The 18722-nt window shown below is 36.7% G+C and overlaps 2 protein-coding genes across 4 annotated transcripts in view; one reads left to right on the top strand and one right to left on the bottom strand.

Annotated features, from left to right (window-relative positions):
* Positions 1–8362, top strand: part of LOC107548427 (5'-3' exoribonuclease 2-like) — a 30241-nt gene extending 21879 nt beyond the window's left edge. For all 3 annotated transcript variants that reach the window (XM_016229091.1, XM_016229094.1, XM_016229092.1), the window contains 3 exons: positions 2881–2923; positions 7925–8063; positions 8143–8362. In XM_016229091.1, coding sequence (XP_016084577.1) covers positions 2881–2923; positions 7925–8063; positions 8143–8187 — 227 coding nt within the window. In that variant the 3' untranslated portion in view covers positions 8188–8362. The remainder of the gene's footprint in view (positions 1–2880; positions 2924–7924; positions 8064–8142) is intronic.
* A 1315-nt stretch (positions 8363–9677) lies between these two features.
* Positions 9678–11748, bottom strand: nkx2.4b (NK2 homeobox 4b). Its single transcript, XM_016229081.1, has 2 exons — positions 11385–11748; positions 9678–10281 (listed from the first exon to the last, which is right to left on the bottom strand). The coding sequence occupies exons 1-2, from the start codon at positions 11725–11727 to the stop codon at positions 9695–9697; spliced, it is 930 nt and encodes a 309-aa protein (XP_016084567.1). The 5' UTR covers positions 11728–11748; the 3' UTR covers positions 9678–9694.
* Between the last annotated feature and the right edge of the window lie 6974 nt (positions 11749–18722).

Below are 18722 nucleotides of genomic sequence, written 5' to 3'. Positions count from 1 at the left end.
GTTGATGGATGAAGACACTGTAGCTGAAATGCACAACTACTTTTTTCTTTTTTTTTCTTTTTTTTTATGTTTAGTATCATTCACTTTTTGAAAAGTTATATCCAACTTTAAATCTCCATTATGACCAAAAAATGCAATCTGTACAAGCATTGGGAAAGCATAAAGGAGTAGTTCACCCAAAAATGAGAATATAAACATTTACTCACCCTCAGACCATTAAAGATGTTAATAATTTTTTCTTCATGGGAACAGATTTGGAGAAATGTAGCATTGCATCACTTGCTCACCAATGGATGCTCTGCAGTGAATGGGTGCCGTCAGAATGACTCCAAACAGCTGATAAAAACATCACAATAATCCACACCACTCCAGTCCATCAGTTAACATCTTGTGGAGTGAAAAGCTGCACGTTTGTAAGAAACAAATCCATCAAGACTTTTTTTTTTTTTTAAACCATTGCTTCTGGCCAAAATATGAGTCCTCTATACATAATATTGCTTTCTCCAGTGGAAAAAGTCCATCTCCTGTTGTCTCTAACATCAAAATCCTCCCACATCTTTGTTTAGAACTGTTTTAGACTATTTTTACTTGTGAACTGTGCTTGATCTGTGCATATTTCTCTCCTCATTAAAATGAGATTAATTTTTCAATGGAAACAAAAGTTTCAAGTTAAAAACGTCTTGATGTTTTTGTTTTGAAAAAACATGCAGCTTTTGCAAGAGGATCCATTGGTGAGCAAGTGATGCAATGCTACATTTTTCCAAATCTGATGAAGAAACAAACTCATCTACATCTTGGATAACCTGAGGTTGAACTCTGCCTTTAATGAGAGAGAACTTTAAAGGGGTAGTTCACCCAAAAATGAAAATTGTGTCATTAATTACTCCCCCTTATGTCATTCTTAACCCGTAAGACCTTCGTTCATCTTCGGAACACAACTTAAGATATTTTTGATTCATTCTGACAGCTCTCTGACCCTCCCATAGACAGCAAGGGTACTACCACAATCAACGTCCAGAAACGTAGCAAGGAGATCGGTAAAATAATCCATGTGGCATCAGGGGTTCAACCATAATTTTACGAAGCTACGAGAATACTTTTTGTACGTGAAGAAAACAAAAATAACGACTTTTATTCAACAATTCGTTGTAGTAGTACCCTTGCTGTCTACGGGCGGATCAGAGAACTCTCAGAATTAATCAAAAATATCTTAATTTGTGTTCCGAAGATGAACGGAGGTCCTACGGGTTAAGAATGACATGAGGGTGAGTAATTAATGAGACCATTTAAATTTTTGGGTGAACTAACCCTTTAATGTGCCTTTAGGAAATACAAATACAAACTGTACAATACAGTCAACGTTTAAAATTTGATTGCAGTGTACTTCCATAGACTTCAGGAAGTTAATTGTTTGATTTTTTCGTGAGCACAGACTAGAGAACAGTTAACTGAATGCAACCTCTTTCCACAGCGCTTTTTTTTTTATATTAAGCCTTAGTCAATTAAATCAGGTAATGTTTTTGTTTAAGATTTTTGTCCTGTTTTCTTGCTCAAAGAATGATTTTCACAACTTTTACACAACTTGCTAGAAAAAAATAGCTTTTAAATAAATCCCTCTGTGCACAAAGAATTCCTTTATAATTGCATTACTGTAAATGCAGTTGTTTATTATTATTATTATTATTATTTTCTGTATTAAAGCTCTGTTTGAATTGAACCTAGGTCATTCTTTTTAAAGCCATAAAATCCCTTTGGCTTCCAAACAGGGAAATTATTTTGGTTTCTTTCCGTTGTTACTCCACCTTCAAGCCTACATTTGTAAATGACAGCTTTTTCTTTTGGGCTTAAGTTCTTGTCTTTGTCCCTCTCTCTCTCACACACACACACACTCATCTCTGCTCCTGCCCTATAAAACAAACAGCTCGCAGCCCCGCAGCTGCTGATCACCTTGGCAACGGCAGATCAGGAAAGAAGCCGCTTGCTACTTTTTTTTTAAAGTCTGTCTTTGTGAAGGACCTGCAGCGCTGGAACTAGAGCACTTGAGATCGCCGCAGTGCCGGCTGATGAATGCTTACTTCATTTAGCACGGGAAGAAATGCAAATGTGCCACTTTTGACATCCCCCTCCCCCCTCCCAAACACTAAATCCTGTTCATATTACAGAACAACACAATTTACTTCATCTCTCAAACTGTTTTCCCTGAAATTGGAATCTGATACAAATTAGGTTAATGAATTCTATCTCATTTATTTAGTGTTAAGACCTTTTACCCCGCTGTAGCCTGGTGTGTGGCGGTAGTTGTTGTTGTTTTGCTGCTTAATGTCAAAATGATTACAAATTTGATTTTATAGAAAACATCCCACTCAGCAGTGATTCATGTAGCGTTTGAAATATTATCTTTAGACAGTTGTAGCAGCTCTTCAGAAAATCGTTGTAGTTTTAGATTCAAGGTTTTGCATTAAAGCAAACAAATGGATTGGATAAAAAAAAAAAAGATCAGATATTTTTATTTATTATATTCTGAGTGGTGCTTGCCTATCCAAAACTTGCTGCTAAAATGCTAGGGTTTAAGTTGCTAGGACGTTCTAGCTGGTTTCTTAATGTCCTGGGTGAGTCCATCTTCAATGTAAATAGCTGGGAAGATATTTTACAAGTTTTCTTGAGAAAATAAATGTTTTTGGAGCTATAATTTTCAGTGTGTGGATTTTATTTTTATTTATTTATTTTTTACCTCGACCCAACCGTTGCTTAAATATCTGAGAGGAATCTTAAGTCTGACCTTTTAGAAAAGTAAAGTCACACCTCTCCTCAAGACACAATTTGAGGAATCTTTTAGTAAATGCCACTAATAAAATTAATTGCCTGTTTTCATCTTCACAGATTCCAGACCACCTCCAGTGAATGCCGCCGCACCGTATCCCAGGTAAGATGTTTTCTCTGTACTCATGGTCACGTATGTTTGGTCCCGAAGGTTACGGTGCACCTGTGACAGTACATTTCCAGCTGGTCTGAATTATGTGTCTCTACAAGCATACTAGGGCTGAAATGAGTATTCAACATTATCGACAACATCGACTATAAAAAATAAAAAAATTGTTGCCAAATGTTGTTGAATAGTCATTTGATCTCATGTGACCTAATGTAAGCACCTGCAATAACACTGTTTGACCATTGGGGCGCTGTAGCGCAAGACTCTAATTCAGCCCTCCCACATGCAGTCCAATAGAAGAAGACACGCGTTTTTTTAAACTACAAACAGAAAATGCTGTCATGTGTAAACGTCCTGATATACTTAAGGCAACGTTTATTTTCGTTCCTCGGTTAGGGGTAAAAAAAAAACTGATATACGCAAACAGCGCTTTACTGTTAGCGAACATCCTGACGGTGCTGGGAGTGGCATTTAGATAGAAATACATGCTGCACACTTTCCTCTAAATAACAAAATAAACACACAACAAGCATGACAGTGGTGAGAAAACAGCAGTTAGGAAAGCATCTGATCATAGCGATGCAGTCATGCGCGAAGCTTTGCAATCGACTCTCCAGTAAACTTGTTTATTTATTAAACTTTATGCAATAGACTGCTTTAAAGCAAGCAGCTTTACAGTATTAAACATGAAAAACCGCATCAGTGTCACCTTTCAATTAGAATTCTAACTTGATTGTCTGATATATATAGCAGCTCTACACATGTATATGATTATGCATAGAATATGTATAACTCAATAATTTACCGAATTGCAAAAGCTGACTAACAGGGTTTCCGTGGGTCCTTAAGTCTTAGATTTAGTTAGGAAAAAATTGAGCACTGCATGTTTCACAGTCACAACTTGGCGCATTAAATAAAGGGAACTGACTGTCTTCAGAAAAATATAGAAGTTATTATTATTTTTTTCATTTTACCTTCATTTAATGCCTGATAAAGTAGCATTTGTATACAGCTGTTACCAGGGAAACTGCTATATGTTCCAAAGTGCCGCCTACTGTTCAGACCGGGGTGAAAATTGGCCCGTATTTTTACGCGTTTGTAAATGTGAACTAGTGGATCGATAAGAAGCTAATAGGCCTTCTAAATCTCCAAACAATTAAGACAGCAAGATATATTTGGTTTTTAATTAACATTATAACTAATACTTTTGACTCGTCCCTTTTATTAAAAAATGGTTTAAAGGCTGAAATGTGAAGTTTATTTGTGAAAACCTGTATCTGAACTCCAAGTCATGTTTCTTAGTTATTTTACAGTTTAACATGTTACCATAGACATTACCCTACACAGCTCATACAGTATTCATTTCATTTTAGTCTTCTAATACCTTTAAGGAGTAGTTCACTTCCAAAACAAAAATTTACAGATAATGGACTCACCCCCTTGTCATCCAAGATGTTCATGTAAAGAAAAGAAAGAAAGCAAAGAAATAGTTTTTTGAGAAAAACATTTCAGGAATTTTCTCCATATAGTGGACCTCAATGGTGCCCGCGAGTTTGAATTTTCAAAATGCAGTTTAAATGCAGCTTCAAATAGTGGTCGACCGATATTGGTTTTTTGACTGCCGATATCTTGGAAAGCAGGGTGGCCGATATAAAGCTGATATAATTTTATTTATTTTAATTAATGTTTAAGAAATTTGAAATAATTTGAAAATGGATTAAAAAGTAAATGTTAAATATACTTTAGATAACAAAGTATTTTTCATAAATATTTAATAAACACTGTAACCAACAGGGCACTCAGTATTCTGGGAAGTTTGTGTGCATTGGGAATCATATTTTTTTCAAATAAACCCAAGGTAACGCTAATTTTACATACAGCACACAGTGGAAATTACATGAATATGGCAGTGGGCAAATGCATAAAGCGTAGCATAATTTTAAATTACGGGTTTAAAGTTTGTCGATCGCGCATCTCCAGTGAAGCTAAACTTTCCACCTGTCCGTATTCAATTCACACGGATCGACCGTCACACAGAGAACACGCGATCATGCAGGACACAAATGCACACTTCACAAGATCTCACAACTGGATCCGACTAAGTCTGCAAGCTTTGTGAAATTAAATGTTCATTAGTCATTCAAAGATTTGTTTTAATGATATAAATGCGTATTTGCTGAATGCTGACGGCAAACAAGAAAGTATTATAATGTTTGCCTTTCTAATAATACTAATAATATAAAAGCAATCGTTATAATACTTTTTGTATACATTTTAATTCCTTTGTTTAACCATTTTATCTGATTATTAGACTGATTTCTGTCCGTATTAGACAGAACTGTTAGACAGAACCGAGACCGCGAACAAGAGGGAGAATGTGAGCACTGTGCTCAGGCAAAAAAAAAAGTCCTGCCTCGAACGCATCAGCCAAACAGAAACTTATCGGCCGATGGCAATATTTTAAAAATGCCAAATATCGGCCGATATATCGGCCATGGCGATATATCGGTCGACCACTAGCTTCAAAGGGCTCTAAGCGATCCCAGCCGAGGAAGAAGGGACTTATCTAGCGAAACGAAATAAATTGTAAATTTGTTTTAGAAAGTGACCGATCGTTTCGCTAGATATGACTCCTCTTCCTCGGCTGGGATCGTTTAGAGCCGTTTGAAGCTGCATTTAAACCGCATTTTGGAAGTTCAAACTCGCGGGCACCATAGAGGTCCACTATATGGAGAAAATCCCTGAAATGTTTTCCTCAAACTAAATTTCTTTATGACTGAAGAAAGAAAGACATGAACATCGTGGATGACAAGGGAGTAAGTCCATTATCTGTAAATTTTTGTTCTGGAAGTGAACTACTCCTTTAAATTTGATTTTAATAATCCTGCAGATACACTAGAATAATCTACTGATTCGTCTGTGAAATACTCTGAAGTGACTGAACAGACTCCAGTTACCTTTCCTCTCCCGGTGTTAGCGGTCTTCCTGTGTACGATACAAGTTATTGATGTTCTTCCTGGGGGGGCCGGACTGAATTAGTTTCTCTGCGTGCTAAACAAATGTTCTCTTAAAGAGGTTTGCAGGGCTTAATGAGGCAGCACTAATGCGGTTGCGCTTCACCGTCTCTTGTGCGCAGGGGGCCACTGCGGGCCGCACAGAGCCGCCATTGATTCTGGCTCCAGACCACTTCAGGGACTAATCAGCTTCTTTTGGTTCAACTTTTTAGGCCCGGCAGCCCATTGTGGCCCTGTGTCACCTTAGGTCAGTAGTTATTAGAGCAGAGTTTCTTTAACCGTTCGGGACGGAGCCGAATGAAACGCACAAGGAACCTGGAGGAGGGATTATGGATTCCTCAGGAAGATTGTGAGCTGCATCAGTAATGAGGGATGCTGATGTCCAGCTCTCTTCTTTAGAGAACGATAGATGTTTGGGTAGGTGAGCTGGTTTACGGTCAAGCTCAGGTTACAGCCGTGTTATTTGGAGCATTCGGGAGACTTTAGACTAGTTTTGATGGCGATGAGGGAAATGGGAATCATAGAACGAGCTGGCCTTTGCATTTCAAAGCCACTTGAGCTGAAATCTCATTATTTGTACTGCTGGATTGGAGATTTTTGTGGTATCAAATGAAAGATTAGGGTTTCCGTGGTCTTGGAAAACCAGAAAATATCAGGGAATGGTAAAAATGTGATAATTCAAGCCTCAAATAAGTCATGGAGGTTAATGAATTGTGAAAATATATTTAGCTAAATATACATACTGTTTAAAATGTTAGGGTCGGTGAGATTTTTGAAAAGGCTCTTCTGCGCAACAAGGGTGCATTTATTTGATCAAAAAACGGTGAAATTAACTTTTTTTTTTAACTTTTTTTTTAAATATATTTGAATATGTAATTTATTGATGTGATCAAAGATGAATTTTTAGCATCATAACTTCAGTCTTCAATTTCACGTGATCCTTCAGAAATATGCTGATTTGCTGCTCAAGAAACATTTCTGATCGTTATGAGTGTTGAAAACCGTTGTGCTGCTTCATATTTTTGTGGAAACCATGATACATTTTTTTTCAGGATTCTTTGAATATAATGTTAAAACAAAATATTTGAAATTGAAAATTTTTAGTAACAATGTCTTTACTGTCAGTTTTGATAAATGTATTGCATCCTTGCTAAATATAACAATTTTTTTATTTTTTTTTTACTAGAATAAAAAGATATAAAATATTGGATAGATTTAGATGCTGTTAGATTATTATTATTTTTTTACTAGAATAAAAAGATATAAAATATTGGATAGATTTAGATGCTGTTAGATTATTATTATTTTTTTACTAGAATAAAAAGATATAAAATATTGGATAGATTTAGATGCTGTTAGATTATTTTTTTTAAGCATTACACAGTACTCTCAAATGACTGGAAATGAATCCGTAAGTCTTGGAATGTCTGGCAAACAATGTGGAAATGTATTTAAAGAATTGTTTTCTAGATGTGCTCTAAAAATATTTCATTCGATAGGAATTGTGCTTTTTATCAGGAACTATTTTTTGCTACTTGCTCAGGTTGATATTTTTATTTTTTTTCCTCTCCCTGCTGAAGCTTCCTGAAGACTTTTTTTTTCTCTCTCTCTCTCTTCTACTAGAATAAAAAGATATAAAAAATTAGATGCTGTTAGATTATTTTTTTTTATTTTTTTTAAGCATTACACAGTACTCTCAAATGACTGGAAATGAATCCGTAAGTCTTGGAATGTCTGGCAAACAATGTGGAAATGTATTTAAAGAATTGTTTTCTAGATGTGCTCTAAAAATATTTCATTCGATAGGAATTGTGCTTTTTATCAGGAACTATTTTTTGCTACTTGCTCAGGTTGATATTTTTATTTTTTTTCCTCTCCCTGCTGAAGCTTCCTGAAGACTTTTTTTTTCTCTCTCTCTCTCTTCTGTGAATGTTTAAAGTGACCATTGTGTTTGCTGAAGCGAGTGCTCTGATCTCCACAGGTTCCAGCATGGATCTCACGGTTGGGATCAGGCCATGCAGTCCCAGAGCACCGCGTACCAGCAGAACCAGCAGAGAGGACGAGGAGGATGGAGACCCCCTCAAAACCAGCAGGACAGCCACAGAGGAGGACAACAGCAGGTCTGACCGCCGCCTCATTTCAGTGAAAACACACAGGTGTAAAATCTCATGCTCATAGGAAGCTCTTCTTGTTTTACAGGGTTATGGGTTGCCTCCACCATCACGACGCAACAACTGGAACTGAACGCTCAGCCTTATGTGAAAGAAGGCTTCTTATTTTCTATAACAAGCATACATTGTCTTTTTTGGGCTATTAATTTGTAAAGGTTTTTTTTCTTGTTTTACCTACAAAATGTTCTTATGTACTGATTTTTAAGAGTATGCCTGTAAAACTTATGAAATACACATAAGAGACAAGACTGCGGAGTTTTGCTTTTTTCTTTGTTTGTGTGTTTTGTTAGGAATGGGTTAGGTACCCAGTTTTTTTATGCAGATCGATTTATAAACTCCTAATTCATAGCTGTGGTGAGCAGAGTCCGTTTTTGTATTGTCTATTTTAATCTTTAAATGAATATTCATAGCTTATTTCTTGCCAATTATAGATGCAGATCGACATTGAGTCTGTTTAAAATGAGTCTTGAATTAATGAATGGATTAAACGGTAATAATACAGAGTGGACTAAAATGTACGAAAATGAGTAAATCTGCTATTTTTAACAAGCTTTTGTTTTATTTTTGATCTATTAGGCAAGTTTTTCGTTAAAATCATGTAAAATAAGATTGAGCAATGCAAAAATAAAGGTCAGTAACACAAATGATTGAAGTATATGTAATAATTTGGAAAACAAACTGTTTCTTATTAAATGTTTCATAAAGAAATGCATTTCATGAACGGTAAAAAAAAAAATTATAATAATCTTTAACATCAATTGTGGCTTTTCAGTGGGAATTGAGATAAAAATGAGAAAAAATATAACCGCTTTCAAAATGTATAGCAAATAAAAGTACGAAAAGATATTGGTATTGTAGTTTTTAAAATGTAAATCGCCTCGGATAAGCTCTAACAAGCGTTTTTGCACAGTTAAATGTAGTCAGAAATGCTAGAAAGTTTCACAATTAATTGCAAAAAAAAAGCATTAAGTAAAACAATTAAACTGAAGTAGAAAGACTGAAATAGTTTCATTTACAACTTCGAAAAAATTTTTTAGCGTATATTTAGTCTAACCATTTAGATTTTCTTGGTCCGAGTTATAATTACTAGAAATAATGCTATTTTTTTATTATTATTATTATTATTATTTCTATTAAGCTAGTATTTTTGACCTATAATGCATAATAATCGCTGCTCTGTAAAAAAAAATATTGGGGAACAAAAAAGATTTAACACTTAATTCAAGTGGTTTCTTTCAGTTTTGCAGCACTCATATTTATTTTGATTCTTTTTAAACTTACAAAAGACTTCAAGAAAGCATTCTTTGTCCAGTGTTAGATATGTACACAAAACATTTCATCTACAGCTCGTATTTTACAAAGCAACAAAACTGATGTCGGATTAATGGCATCACGCTAGACTAGTCTTCATCGCACACACTCCTCCTCATCCGCACCAAAGGTTTTCATTCAACAACGATTTAAAGTTACAATCCATACAATTCACGTGAGGGTCCGCAGACCGCTGCATCAGACGAATGCTGTTTTTAAAAAAAATGAAGAAATTCAATCGTCTGTGTTGATGCTCGCCGGCGGAAATATCACCACGTTCTGCCGTACAGCAGGTTGGAGCTCCCCATGCCGCTGGTGTACTCGATGAGCGCGGCGTCAGTCTGAGAGAGGCTGTTCATCAGAGGAGGACTGGGCGACAGCTCCTCCAGATCCTCGGCCGAAGCTAAAGTCTCGCTGCCCAGCACGCTCTGCACCTGCTGATGGACCGACGTCGGCGTGCTGGAGCCGTTCTGACACGGTTTACCGTCTTTAACCAACACCGGCACTGCAACGCGCCGCGGCGACTGCTGCGCGCACAGGCTTCCGCTGTCCTGCTGCTGCGGCTGCGACGCTTTATCCTTCGCCTGGCGTTTCATTTTATACCTGTGATTCTGGAACCAGATCTTGACCTGGGTCGGGGTCAGGTGAATCATGCTGGCCAAATGTTCCCTCTCCGGCGCCGACAGATACTTCTGCTGCTTAAAGCGGCGCTCCAGCTCATACACCTGCGCCTGAGAGAAGAGCACGCGCCGTTTCCTCCGCGGCGCCGCGTGTAAAGTCACCATAGATTTACTTGCATCCATGCCCGGTAATGTTCCCATGTTCATGCCCGCCGAGGGGCCCATAAACCTGGAGACTTGAGAGAACAGGCTAATTAAATTTAACATCAAAGATGCGTAGTTTCAAAACCTTATGCAGTGTTTGGAAGCCTAACACTAAAAAAAAAAAATTGTAAAAGCGTTTTACAAGAAAATAATACAACTTTTTTTTTTTTTTTCAAAATGTCACTTTTAACATCAAAGATGCGTAGTTTCAAAACCTTATGCAGTGTTTGGAAGCCTAACACTAAAAAAAAAATTGTAAAAGCGTTTTACAAGAAAATAATACAACTTTTTTTTTTTTTTTCAAAATGTCACGTTTAATTCAATGTGTTACTTGCCGTTTATTTGTGAAATATACTAGCACTTTCTGAGTAAAGAGTGTTTCTGGAATGTGTTTTCGTTGTATTTGGTATGAAACTTAATTTCATTTAATATAAAAATAAATAATATTACATTTATAGCCCATAACCGATTATATATTGTTGACAGTTTTTTTACAGAAAAAGTTCAAAAACGTTCACATAGGCTAGGCCTATTATAAATTAAATCGAATGAAGATGAGAATTAAACAAAAATGATTTAAAATCCAAAACCGAAAAGAGAAAATAATTAAATGAAATTCTTTCAACACTAAAAAATGGTGCAGGATTTACTTAGAAACAATTTTCATTTAGAAATTGCAATACATTTCTCAAATAGTGAAAGAAAACAGCGAGTAACATTGAATTAAACATGAAAGTTTGAGGCCGAAATAAACGCATTAAATACGTTCTTGTAAAACGTATAGCTACTGAAATAATCCGTTTTATTTACTTATATTTTTTACGGTCTCTATAGATATATAGATAGATTGGCCTATTAATTTACACTAATATTTCATAATTATATTAAATGCGCAGGCTTCTGATATTCATGTTATGTATTCTAAAGAAAGAAATATATTCAGAACAAATTCCATACGTCTCTATATAATATGACAGCTTGACAGTGTGTAAACAAATGGCTAATTGATTTCTTGGAAAACGAGAGAATTACAGAAATCTTTGCGGTTCTAAATGACAAAAGCCTTAATAACATGACCTTGTTACGGATATTGATCCGTCGAGGCATGCAGGATGATTCTGTTGATCGGACTCACTTGTTGGGTACCTGGGCTCTGGGTTCGAGCCGTACCAAGCCGTGGCCGTCGCGCCGTTCCTCATGCTCTCCTGATAGGACGGCAGGTCTCCCATGGTGCCGATAGTCCCGTTGCAGTATCCTCCCATGGCGCTGTGCGAGAACTGCGAGTGCGGCATGTGGTAGGTGTTATGGCTCATGCTGTGCTGCTGCAGGTTCGCCTGAGACACCTGAGTCTGTCTGTACAGAGGAGACGCCAGGCACGCGCTGCTCTCCATGGCTGCAAACTTCTTGAAGGTCTCCTCGATCGGGCTCAAAATATCGCTCACTGAGAAAGGCGTTGAGTGTTTGGGGCTCAAGGACATGGTTCAGCCCGCGAGCGAGTTTGCTGAAGCTGCCACAAGCCCGTGGATGCGCGCGCTGCCGCCAGACGCCAAGTGTCCGCCGTGCGTAACCGCGTTCTCCGATGTCCGAGTGTGTGCGTCCTGGAGAAAGAGACGAGTCCTGGACGCTCTTATTTCTGCCTTATTCCCGTCAGACTGCGGCTTTACGACAAGCACGGGGGGCGGAGCGACGAGCCAAACGAGCCATTGACATCCTAGTAATTGAAGAAAATACTCATGGAGCAAAAGATGCGCAAAGAATGCCATCAGAACGGCTACGCTCGCAGATTTGTATCATTTTGAGCCTCCAAGTGGCGTCAGCTTTTTTTTTTTTTTTTACGTCAATCTATCTAAGCTTTCGCATTATGGTAAGTGGCAAAACATCGGAGGTTTCTTTTTACACGAACTTGAGAGCTCGGTTTGACATGCAATGCGTCAGAATCGGACGCTCAGGTTGAACAATTTCGCTTGGGATGATAGTTCATGCTAAAATCACAAGGATGACATATTTATTTGGTTTGAAATGACGGCACCAATCCAGAACTAGAATTCAGTGCGTTCTTACTCACCCTAGAAGAAAAACTCTAAACTAAATAAAGCAATTTATACACAATTATGAAATCATTTTAAACGTTTTAAAACTATTCTCAAAACACAAATGTGGTTTAGTAAAGTATTCACGCGTATTTGTTTTTTATGACAAGATCATTCATGATGCAACAGCCAATTTAAAGTTTATTGCTTGAACTGTGGGATTGTTCAGTATGCAAATTGAGGACCCTTTAACCCTAGAAAATTAAGTCAGAGGGCATGGCCAACAACCACAAAACACAGCCGCGTGTCTCCAGCTCCACAGTCCGCAGAGAGCAACCTGCAACTAAAAAAGCGAAGGAAAAATTCTAAATATTGAATATTTGTATAATTCCTACATTCATTGCCTTGGATTTCAATGCAGAGGTTCACAAATACAGCAGGTAATCAATCAATATGTGCTTGTTTCTAGTTGTATAGGCCTAGTGAAATAAGAAATGGTCTGGACGAAAACACTAAGCAAAGCATGTTTTACTACATGCTTCCCAGCAGCGGGGCAGAATTGTCTTTATTCGAAACAAAACAACAAACCATTTTTTTTTTTGTAAACGAACGAATATTTCCGATGTTAATTTGGCCGTGTAATCTATTATACGCGCGCAATTAAAGAAATTAGATTCAGAAAAGGTCATATTTTATTTACTCAACCACAACTGTGGTAATGGAAAATAAAGCATGTTTAAAACACCACCAAGAATACAAGTCCTGAAACAGTTGCATGATTTCCATATAATGTCATGAAACATTTGGAAAGGTCAGAGGCGCGTGGCGCGCAGCTCTTGCAACGATGTAAATAAATGACACGGGTTATCTACTTTTATTAAACACACTCAGACCTGAAATGACTTCATTTTAGGTGCGTTTAACTTCAGAAATAAACTGGATTTGTGCAATTTAACAGACCTTCCAAAACAATAAAGTACGGTTTTAATTGTTTGCGTAAAATACGAGGAGAACAAACAACCTCACATGAATTTATTGCCTACTCTGTCATTTTTGTTTGTTATATTAGCTTTAATATTTTAAAAGATGTAAACCATGACTTTTGATATCTCAAAAAGCACCTTTAGCCTATTGAAAGTTTATTTTCTGCGCGTAATTAAGTCATAAATCAGTTGTTAAATATTTGTAGCTGAGAGGTCCAGATCGGAAAGCAGAAAACAACGACTTTTCTTTGTTTTATCACCTTTTTTTATCCTCCAGAGGCTTGTGCGCGGTGAATCTCCAGGTGTACATGTGGCACCGTGGCGCTCTTGAGGACGCATTCCAGCCTGTGATGAGGTGAAAGGTCCAACGCAAGTGACAGAGCACTTAAACAGCCTTTCTTCTGCTGCCTCCCGCAATTAATGTTATTGAAGGACTGAAATGATGCTAATAGTTCGACAGAAAGCCTCTGGCAGTGTGGAAACCCAGTTTGCCATTGCATTTGAATAGAAGCGCGTTTATTAAAATCTGTAAGTTGAGGAGAATTCCCTGCAGTGATTTCAAATGAGGTAAGGTCTAAATGAATGTTAATAAAATCATTAGCCTTTGGAACTGTTTTAATGCCTCTACATGTTTCTTTATGAGCTCCGCGAACAGATTTGTTTGCCCTATAAAGACTCGAACTGAGTTGCAGGCCTCCAAGCTCGGTGCTTAGAATCAATTTTATACTATCTTAATACGTTCTAAAAAAGACAAAATATGGTACATTATTTCTAAACGACAAATTCGTCATTATTTACGTTAACATGTTTGTTTATTAAAAAAATTAAAAGGCTAATAAAGATGGAGTGCATGGCATAAATGCTTTCAAATAAAAATCTAACGAAATGAAAATGGGACACAATCTTTTGAAACTTATGATGTGCAAACGAAATATGCCAATAGAGGACCTTTAGCTTATCACTGCCTTGCAGTTTGCGATTTGAAAGTTTTCGATTTTTAAAATGTATTCTTTTATTCTTTTATTAATTTTTTTAGAAGGAATCCATTTCATTTTCTTTGTCGCTAACAAAACTACAGAGGTTGTTTGGGTTCACATTAAATGTAGGTTACTTTCTGCGTGTCTTTACAAAAAGTAAAGCATAAGGAAGTTTAAAGTCCGTAAAACTTTAGAAAGTTAGCGTAGGATTTCATGAGCAGATTAGCTGCTGGAATTTATACAGCTCCTTTTGGATGTTTCGCTGCAGAACGCCAAATGTATTCTTTGCTTGTGTGTGTGTGCACAGTGCATGTTTATTGCGTTTATTATACATCTTAAATGCCATAGACTCATATATAGAAATTATATAATATAAGCTTTAATATGTACAATTTACATAAAGCTTTATAAATAAAGTTTGCTTAATATAGTCAACAAACAATCATTTCCCGAGAGATGTATCTCGATATCGGCAATATCATCTTTAAAAATTAGGCCGATTATTTTGATTAAAAATGCTCAATGTGTCATGTAAACCACTAACACCCATGTCAAATAAGCACGACTTCTGTCCATATATTTTAAAGACTATAGGCTATTTAGATTTTTTAAGGGTAGAGAAAATCGAATGTTTATGGTTCGTGCTTAAATCAAATAATACCTGATGTGTTGTTTTTGATTAATTATATAGCTTTCAATCACGAAAAATTGTGATTGTTGCCCCTTTTAATTTAAGCTTTGTCACGTAAATTAGAAAGGAAGATTTCATGAAACCTTGCTGTGCAAGAAGCACATCGAAACACTAAACCGTATGACACTACATCGACATTTTCCAGGATTTTATAAAAAAAAGAAAATTGTACTGATTTAAATATATTAATGCTTGGGTAAAGTATCTGTGACTGTGGTTATGAATTTATAGGTGGCAAGTGTGATATGTGATAATTACATTTTTAACCCTTTGATTTTATGTTTTACAAGTAAAATAATTGTATTATGTCAAAGTAAATTGCGCTTTAAGGCTGTTGTGCAATTTAGGCGTATATAATATAAATGTTTGTATCTGCCAAAAAAATAAGCCTTTTAATTTACATTATAAAACAAGCACACTAGCAACTTCTTAGGGCAGAATCTTACACTATATTATCCAACCAACGTCTTTAAATATCAAATATGTGAAGAAGAAATTCCACAATATAAGCAATATCTTAATATAATGGATAATATATAAGATATACATTATATACATCTCTTACAAATTAATCTAAGTAAAAAAAAAATCCCAGTCCAAATATATCCGAAACAAAACGTATGGGTTTTTAGGCCATGTTCTCTGTTGAATTCACATCTGACCTCTGATCTCCTCCCCCTCTTCAGCTGAGCTTTCCATCGGTTCTTTCTCACATACCTACCCACCTTCTCTCCCTCTCTTTGTCCTTCCTCTTCCCCCTTACCTAAGGCAGCAAATCTCTCAGGCTCTCTCTCGGGTTTAAATGAGATGAGCAAGAGGCCAGGCAGCTGAGCTCCTGCAGCATTTGAAGAGGCGACCCACTTTGCACACTTTAAAGTCTCGGTTCAGACCACCTGGCATCCCCACAGCTGACCCACATCACCCCATCAAACCAGTCCCTGGATAGAGTTTTTATTATTATTAGTATTATTATCATTACAGTTTTTCTCAGTCGCTTTGGTGCATTTCTCGAATCATTCTTAATATTTGCAAAGAAGCATGTGCATTTCTCAAAACAATTCGTACAAATAGCCCCACACGCTGGATTACTTGCAAAAGCCTGTATCTTACTCAAAATTTTTAGTTCATCTCTCAAAAGTTAGTATTTATGTCACTGAACATATCAGTGCCATCAGAATGAAAAGTCCTTGTGTCATTGTTTACAACCAAGATAGTCATGTTGTCAATATTACAGTGCACTCTGTTAGTATGGCAACAGTTTGGATGACAGTTACTCTATTGAAATGCAGAAGGCTGCACTTCTTATGTATGCCATATAATCCGTGTATCATTCGATCATTCGTTTTTTGATTTAATATTGAAAGTAGAAAAATGTGAAAACTGATCCTTTTTCGTTTTTTTTTTTTTTCCCAAAAACTGAAAAACGAAAATTCATCTTAAATTTTCGTTTTTCGTTCATGGGTGGAAAAATGAATAAACAGCTTGAATATTGGATTTCTACAAGTGGGCGGGAATTAAACACCCCTTTCTGCTGATTGGTCAGCCGAAGATCAAACCGTGCCGTCATCAGTTCTTCCGCAGTATCACGCAGCAGAATAATAGTCCTCCACTGCTACAGTTGTATGGATTCTTAACACATTTATTGCAACTACATTTAATCTTTTTTTGTCAAACAAACTGGCTTACTGGGGCAGAGTCTAGACAGGGCTTTCTTCTGTGTAGACCAGCGGTTCTTAAAGTGAAATAATTTGCTATAGCCTAAAGTATTTCCAGACTGTAAAGTTGCTTTTTTTATCATGATACATAGGCCTACTGTGATTTATTCCAAAGTGACTTATATGATGCATTTAATGTAAAATCATCTAAATTAAGCCTTTTAAAAGACAAGTATTTGCTGTGGATCATGTTTGTGGCATGCACCAGAAAGATGCTCAATAATAATCCTATGCATCTCGTGGCGTATATTCCAAGCATTCTGAAGGTATACTGAGGGTTTGGTGAGAAACAAACCGAAATGGCAAGCTATTATATTTTATAAACAGTTGCGTTGCAGTGCGAGCGCGCAGTAGCTCACGCTGTGCACAAGTGCATATCCTTTTGAGATATCAATTATAATAAATTTTAATAAAACACAAGACTACATTATATAACTCAAACAGTAGGCTATTTAATATCTGTTGTTCTCCGTTTGGTCAGTCAGAATGACAGTTCTTGCCTGTATATGAGCCGTTTTCTCATTTTTCTACTTTCAATATTAAATCAAAAAAGAATGATCGAATGATACACAGATTCCATATATCCATTTCAAAAGTACAAATTTTACTGTACACATTACTGTATGTGGGATATTGATTGAAAGAGACTGGATAGGATTCACAGTTACACTTGAGCTATTTCAGAAAACTGGTTTATCGTTGGTTGATCTAAATGACCATGCATTTAACGGTAAAAGACTGTAAAATGCTACAGTAAAAACCTGTTAAATGGTTAATGGTAAATTCCCCTACTATATACGGTGAAAAACTGTTTTGGACATTACACGTATTGGACATTAATTTTACGGTAAATACCGTTTTTTCACTGTATAATTTACAGTGAATAACCGTAAATTGACATTCCCAGAATTCCATGCGTTACATTTCAAATTTGATGTTTTTTTGTTGAAATACCTATGTTTCTGCTTAGTTTTTTCTTTTCAGTTTTGTATATTAGGGTTGTGTGTTACACCTAATGTTGTTACAGTTTTTCTCAGTCGCTTTGGTGCATTTCTCACATCACTATTTACATTTGCACAACAGTTAGTTCAACCTCCACAACATTTAGTCATTTGTGCACATCATAGTAGCAGTTTCTCATTCCTTCGAACAAATTGCAAATGCTTTTGGACATGCATCAATTGCTTTCATACAACTCTCTGCTGTTTTATAACATTATCATTTGCTTATGTCATGTCAGTCAAAATTAACTATACTTGTGAATGCCGAATAGTCATTCCATATAAAACTAATAGTCCTTATTTCATTGCTTGAGTCATTACATACAAAAATGTTGAACTAGTTGTCAAAATCTGTCAAGCAAATTTTACAAATTTTTTAAAATCTTTTTTTTCCTGAAAATGTCTCCTAAATTGAACAATTTCTCTCAGGTGAATCTCAACTTTCACTGATGAGAAGGGGTGTGTGAAGCATTAGTTGCAACCAATGATAAGCCACTTCTCTACAATCACTGTCAGAGCTGAATCCCATAAACCCCCACTTTACAATCATATATGAACCAAGCAGGACATAGTGTGCACCATTTCTACAATACTGTGACACAGAAATGGAAGGTCAGCCTCATGGAAGAGGGGTGAGGGTGCGGGGAGGAAGAGGAAGAGGAAGAGGAAGAGGAAGAGGAAGAGGAAGGGGAAGAGGAAGGGGAAGGGGAAGAAGAGGCCAAGTACATAGGTTTTACAATCATATATGAACCAAGCAGGACATAGTGTGTACCATTTCTACAATACTGTGACACAGAAATGAAAGGTCAGCCTCATGGAAGAGGGGTGAGGGGTGAGGGGTGAGGGTGAGGGTGCGGGGAGGAAGAGGAAGAGGAAGAGGAAGAGGAAGAGGAAGAGGAAGGGGTTATAGAGGATGACGACATCTTTGGGAATATTGAATCTGTTTCAGTCGCTACAATTGACCGAGTGCTCAGGAGGAATGAAATGCGCATGAAACACTTGTACAATGTGCCATTTGAACGGAACAGCGACAGAGTGAAGGAGCTCCGTCACCAGTATGTACAGGTAAAACATGT

The sequence above is a fragment of the Sinocyclocheilus grahami genome, unplaced genomic scaffold, assembly GCF_001515645.1.
Source record: "Sinocyclocheilus grahami isolate Dianchi unplaced genomic scaffold, SAMN03320097.WGS_v1.1 scaffold347.1, whole genome shotgun sequence".
NCBI lineage: Eukaryota > Metazoa > Chordata > Actinopteri > Cypriniformes > Cyprinidae > Sinocyclocheilus > Sinocyclocheilus grahami.
Note: the sequence above shows the minus strand (reverse complement) of the source record. Positions and strands in the feature narration are given on the sequence as shown.

Bases quoted from the DNA above. Each gene is read 5' to 3' on its own strand.
- nkx2.4b (XM_016229081.1), bottom strand. From the start codon at position 11,727: ATGTCCTTGAGCCCCAAACACTCAACGCCTTTCTCAGTGAGCGATATT. The intron at 10,282-11,384 runs GTGAGTCCGATC...TGTTCTCTCAAG, and splicing joins AGAGCCCAGGTACCCAACAA to TCTCCAGGTTTATGGGCCCC.